Here is a 6507-nt window from a genome sequence, read left to right as displayed (position 1 = left end):
TTTAATAAATTTAAAAATATTAAGATTTTATATTTAATTATTAACGATAAAAAATAGTTTTATCAGAACTAATTGCTAATTTAGTAGCGACAAAAATTTCAGTCGGCAATTGTTGTATTTGCGACGAAACTTTTACATCGCTAATATTTTTTTATAAATCTAAATTTTATAAAAAATTTTAATTAAATTAATAGCGATGAAAGTAGTTCATCGTAAATAATTTTTTAAATTATTTTTTATTAACGACGTAATAATTTGTTGCAAATTATTTTTTTTACAACAAAATTTTTTCCTCGCGAATAGTTTTTGAAAAAAGATATTTTAACGATGAAATTTTTTGATCGATATTATTGATTATTGATGGCGAAAAAATTTTTTCATTGTAAAAAATTATCAACGACGTCATTATTTACGATGAAATATTAATGATGATAATTTTTTATTAATAATTATTATCGAAGAAAATCTAATATTAGTGATAAATTTTTTACGTCACTAATATTCTATTCTATTGTAGCGTAATCTGGGTTAGCACAATAACGAAATGCTTTCTCCAGTTAAGAATTTATTACTGATTTAATTTGCCCCAGAAAAGACTTCAATATGCTGACATTATCGATCAGGTCATTTGTGAGAGTTAAATTTGTAGTCTAATAAATCACGTTTGACATTATATATTACTATCTAGAGTTACATTTTGAAACATTTTGTGCATTTAAAAATCTATTATATGTCAATATACTGACACCAAAACATTGAAATGCAACTGATGAACATAGAGCTGTTATTTAAATCAGTAGCATTTAATTCTTTTACACGCTTGTTATCAATTATTTTCCTGAAGTTAGCATTATGGTATGTCAGCATATTTGAACTCCATGTGTGTCTACCTCTGTTCTTTGTACTATATGATTGATTAATTTCAGTTTTTGTTGGGGGCAATGATGTTGATGCAGCATCGTTAGGGCTTGGGACCATGCAAGAAATCTGCTCGAGGTCAAACAAATAAAGCAGATCACTTCTTCTCGTGTATGTAGGCGATGTCTATGATATTTTAATTTTGAGATTTTCTTTTATTACGCGGCTTTATCTACAAACCACTCCGTATTGTATGCATTCTCGGACAGGAACTGCGGTCTGCCGTGAGTATCACGACGAAATCCCTTCCTCTAGCCTCAAAATTCTAAACTACTCCTGTATGCTTTGAGTTTGAGAGTAGTGCAAGAGAGTTGATGTTTCCAGCTATGGCTCAACCGTCCACGGGATTTCGGGAGCCCGGCGAAAGTTTTGTGCCTACTTCCAGCCCATCGACTATCCCAGCGTTAGGGTGTGGACAATTTTTTTCTTCCTTTTCAACTAGAATGAGCAGAAAGCTGTGCGAAATGGGGTGAAGGCGTGACTCAGTCCGTATTGGTGCCGCCGAACCATATATTTTTAGTTTCAGAGAATATTAACCATATAATTTGCAAAGCTGTTATTTTATTTATTACTGCATGCATGCATGCCTCTTTGCCTTGCCCTTGACGACCATTATTAATTAGAGCTTTTTTTTTTTTTGGTAAGACCATTATTAGAGGTTCAGCGTGGATCTTCAGAAGGTTACAGAAATCGGGCTCCGAACGGTGTGGTTGTCTGAAACCCATGAGAGCCGTCCCTCGGACACTTTGCCCTTTTGGGACTTGCCAGCGATACTGAAATCAACACTGAAACGAAGTTTTTGACCCGGTCCCGAGAACTGAAGCCTGTTGGGAGAAACATTCACCTTCACCCCTTGGGGTTCCTGGATCTCCGCCTTGTATACTTCATCAGGCTCCCCGACGTTCGTTACCGTCCGTGTGATGTTCCTCTCGGGCGTGGTGGAGTTCAAGGACACGGCAATCGAAGGGTAGTTCAGTTCTTCTGGAGTGATGCTGCCAACCGTGGCACACCGGACGGCAGCTCTAGTGATGGCTTGAACCACGTGATCCTTAAATCCAAGCCCACAGATGTATGGGATGTAGTCCTCCGGCTGGAGGTCATAAACCAGGCCTGGATCATTGGCCGCCGACGGGTTCACATGTCCGGCGCCCGTGGCGAAGAGGCTGGCGGGCTTGTGGTCCGTGGACTCATCGGTGATGGGTTTCCCATCACGGTCCACTACATGCGCCGTCGTCATGATCGCTGACTTGATCGCGGCCGGACTCCAATCTGGGTGGTTCTTCTTGAGCATCGCCGCAATCCCGGAGACATGCGGAGTGGCCATCGACGTGCCGCTCGAGAAGAAGAATGTCGAAGTTTTGTTACCGGTGGGATCCGGCCCGACCTCGAATGGCCATGCTGCGAGGATGTTCACTCCGGGCGCGATGACGTCCGGCTTCAGGATGCCGCCGTTGTTGAGACTGGGGCCTCTTCCGGAGAAGCTGGCCACCGAGGGGGATGGTCGGTAGCCGTACTGCGTGCCTTTGAAGATGATCGTCGCCGTTGGGTTGGGCGACGTGCCGAAGTAGTTGAGGATCTTGAGCGCATCGAGGTAGTTGACGTGGGCCGCCGGTAGGACGTTCGCGTCGGCGAACGTCGTGAACCCTCCCCACGGCTGGTTCATCACGATCATGGCGGCCCCTCCGGCGGCCTTGACGACCTCGCCTTTCTCATAGTTTTCGGTGTGTCCGGTCCCGCACAGCACAATCTTCCCTCGGACGTCGAAGCCGGCCATGGAGCCCTTCTGGCACGACAGCGTGACCTGCGTTTGGTTGACCCCAGGGTACATGAGAGGTAGCTGCACCGTGGAGTTGAATTCGCTGGGCTGATAGGCGGATTCGCCGTCGAATTCCATTCCGTTTCCGAGCCTCACGGTTGCTGTTATTCTCCGGTCGTGGGAGCTGGCGCCCACCGTCAGCGCCCACGGGAAGTCATTCACCACGGTGCTCGAGAATGGCCCGTAATTCATGGCGCAGAGGCTGGGAATGATCCCCTTCCTAATCGCCGCGAATGAACCGATCGTAGTGCTTTTAAGACGCTCGGGTAAACTGGGACTTCCGCCGAGGGACATCGAGAGCACATCAACTCCGTCAGAGATGGCTCGGTCGATGCCGGCTAAGACATCGCTATCTTTGCCTCTGTTTTTGTACAACACCTTGTAGACCGCTAGGTGAGCTCGAGGTGCCGTGCCAGAAGCCGTCCCCCTCGCGCTTCCCAGACACTCCGCGTCGTGAACAAAAGTTCCCGGCTGCCGTGCCGGCCGTGTGGGTCCCGTGACCTTGGTCGTCGAGAGGGAGCGGGTGCATTCCACTATCGAACGCCATCGCCCCGATGAGCTTGTTGCTGCACACCAACTTTCCAAAATCACAGAGGCCGTGCCATTTTAGTGGTGGCGGCGGCAATCCGTCGTCCTTGAAGGAAGGGTGGGTGGGGACGATCCCGGTGTCGATGACGCCGATGATCATCCCTTCTCCCTGGGTGGTGTCGTGCCAGAGGCTGTCCCATTGGTTCAATTCCAGGAATTTCGGGGTGTACGTCGTCTGTGCGACGACCTCGCTGTCGGGGACGGCGAGAAGGACGCCTTTCATGGCTTCGATGGACCTCAATTCGTCGCGGGTTAGCCTGGCGGCGAAGCCGCTGATCACATGATGGTAAGAATAAACCAGGCGCGGTTCGCCCGAGTCCAGGTCGGTGTTGGGCAAGAAGGACTGGTGCCGGCGCACCCGGTCTTCGGTGCCGAGTTCTTCGGCGTTCACGGGCTCTTCCACGTGAATGATGTAGGTTTGGACTAGGGTGGCATTGTCGGCTCCCTGGTCATCAACTATGGGAAGAAGTTGGCCTTGAATTATGATGATGGGTGTCGGATCTAACAGCAAGTGGAGAAAGGCCAGCAGGAGGAGGATGGGCTTTAGGTTTTTCTCCATCAAATCCAAGGGGTTTTAGCTGTGAGAAGCTGCACATCTTCTGGTGGACTTTATTAGGGAATGGATGGTTCCTGTTATGCCGGGAGGGGGACTTCGACTCAAGGAAGGCCATTCCGCCACAGTAGGAAACTATGATTTTAATCTCCGCAGGGCTCTGGAAGAGAGGACGCATGGTAGGGCCTCTGGAATCCCATGAACCTTGAAGATGGATGGTGGCGAAAGATTGCCCGCACTAATCTCAGTGATCATATTGACGGGCCAGATGGAGCTAATCAGTTCATCCAGGGCTGTTGGTTGGCAGGTCACAGAGCCCAGGAGCCAACAATAATGGCAAGGCGTGCAATTTCCGCGGTCCATGAATTCAAAAGATCCAAAGTGTTGCAGTGACTTATTTGGGCACGGACGGGAACGGTTTTTTTTATTTTTAGCATTAAAAAAAAGAAAGGAAACGTACATTAATACAGAAACAAGGGACAACGGGCGACAAAATACAATGCCGGGGAGGATTAAACATTGGATTCTTCACACTGATAAGGCTGCGGACATATTGGGCTGCATGGGGTCTAAAGATGATCGAGAGCAAAAAAGGCCGGCTAATGTTCTCAAAGTAATAGAATGCCACTTACAGCAGTGTAATGTTTGGCGTGCGAACAGCATATGAGGGGAAGTCGGAAAGTGGTTAAAATGAGTAAAGGAAATTTGGGCATCCATGAAATGAGCAAGCGTGAAGATAGTGGGGTCTTGTCATTAGGACTAGAAATGGCTTTGGGCCAATCTAAGGCCCATCAGACCAAATTAAATTTAAATCGGGCTGCAAACTAGATCTGCAATATTGTAGGTCAAATTTAAGCTTAAATTTAGAGTCCATTTATTTTTTGGGTTGGACTTGGATATATCATCAGCTTGGCCAAAACCCAGCACCAATCCAAGCTCAAGCTAGAATAAGATCCAAAATAGAGTCCGAATAAGTCTCAAACTTCTCATCATCCTCCCTTAAATCTTTGGGCTCACAACCGCTGAATTTTCATATTTTTGAGTTTCTATAAAAATCTTTGGAAGGCATAATAGTTGGATATGATTTAAGCCATGTCAAAGGGATTAAAATTTTGAATTATCAATCAAAGTCTTTTGTGATTTAACCAACTGTAGTTAACTTTATAAATTATTCAGGCCAGGCACGAGCTTGAACTTGAGCCTGGGTTTTCCAAAACCTTTCAGATCCAAGCCCAACTCAAAGCCCCCAAAAATTTGGGCTGGGCTTAATAGGGGTGTGGGCTGACCCATTTCCAACCCTGCTCGTAATGCACATGTGAGTAGTCTCCTGCCACATGGTACAAGGACATTGGTGCAATTTCTAAATTTGTGAGGGTAGGTTGATTGTGAAATTATCAAATTAATAAGCACTTGTGGGTCGGGTAATCTTTTCTTGTGTGCATAACAAGTGCATCTAATAAGCATTTAGTAATTGGCAAGGTGACTTTTGCAAAAGAAAACCAATTAAGCATAACACTTGTTACAGTCCAGGTAGGATGGTAGACCACCATGTAGACTCTTGTGTGCCAATGTGCATGTACGTTTACAAAAAAGTTAAGATAATGAGGAATATTTTGTACACTGCATCTGATATAAAAAAATACATCATCTCTTTTAATTGAGCCATGTAACCACTACTTTCCAACGCACATTTAATGCATAGTTTTATTTTTTCATTTAAAATTTTGAATGACAAAAATATTTATTCTCTTCTGAAAAAATAATGATATCCAGTGGTCATATTATGATGTCCTATGGTTATATTATGACTTCCTACAAATAAGATGTCATAAAGAAGGGAGAGGCATTTTCATCATTTAAAAATTTTATAAATTTTCAATAACAAAAATATTCTTCCCTCTTTATGACTTCTGAAAAAAAAATTATGACATAAAAGTTATAGTTTGATTGCAGAATGTCATAATATGGCCATAGAATGTCATAATTTTTTTAGAATAAAAGAAATATTTTCGTTATTAAAGATTTTAAATAAAAAAAATAGAACTGTAAGTATTAAATATATGTTGGGAAATGATGGCTATGTGGGTCAATAGTATCGCGTGGTGTGCTCCATGCTATCATTATTGCAACAGCATGTGGTGCACAAAGAATTACTCAAAAATAATTAGTTATTGGATCTAATTTAGCATAGCCTTTTGTTCATTTAAGGTAAGAGGAGGAGGAACGCTTGAACCATGATCTTTTCTTATGTCTTTCTCCAATCCGTCTCTTTTCCTCATAAACCAAGCTTAAATCGGCATTAAATCAAGTTTGACCTGACCTTAGTACTATGTAGGCCTGAATTTCATTAGGTTGATAAAAGTTTGAAATTCAAATTCATTCGGCTCAATTTACAATTATCGAGTCAACTAAAACAAGCATTTATTTTCTTGATTTGAAATCAAGTTTAGTTGAGCTTGATCAAATAACTAATGAGCTCAAATCGATCATCCAACCAAGCTTTCAAGCCAAGATTGATCAGACCTCATTATCCAGGCATTCAAGGCCCATAACAAACAACACCAAGCCCAAAAATCCTTTTTTTTTTTTTTTTTTTTTTTTTTGGTCATGTATGTGCTAAGAAAAAGCATCG

At 43.4% G+C, this 6507-nt stretch overlaps 1 protein-coding gene across 1 annotated transcript; it reads right to left on the bottom strand.

Annotated features, from left to right (window-relative positions):
- Positions 1–1583: 1583 nt before the first annotated feature.
- Positions 1584–3881, bottom strand: LOC105061115 (subtilisin-like protease 4). Its single transcript, XM_010945074.4, is given in 2 exon segments — positions 1584–3196; positions 3198–3881. Coding segments are annotated over 2 exon segments (2289 nt in total). The 3' UTR covers positions 1584–1591.
- Between the last annotated feature and the right edge of the window lie 2626 nt (positions 3882–6507).

The sequence above is a fragment of the Elaeis guineensis genome, chromosome 11 (assembly GCF_000442705.2).
Source record: "Elaeis guineensis isolate ETL-2024a chromosome 11, EG11, whole genome shotgun sequence".
Classification (NCBI taxonomy): domain Eukaryota; kingdom Viridiplantae; phylum Streptophyta; class Magnoliopsida; order Arecales; family Arecaceae; genus Elaeis; species Elaeis guineensis.
The sequence above is the reverse complement of the archived record's forward strand: the minus strand, read 5'-3'. Positions and strand labels throughout refer to the sequence as shown.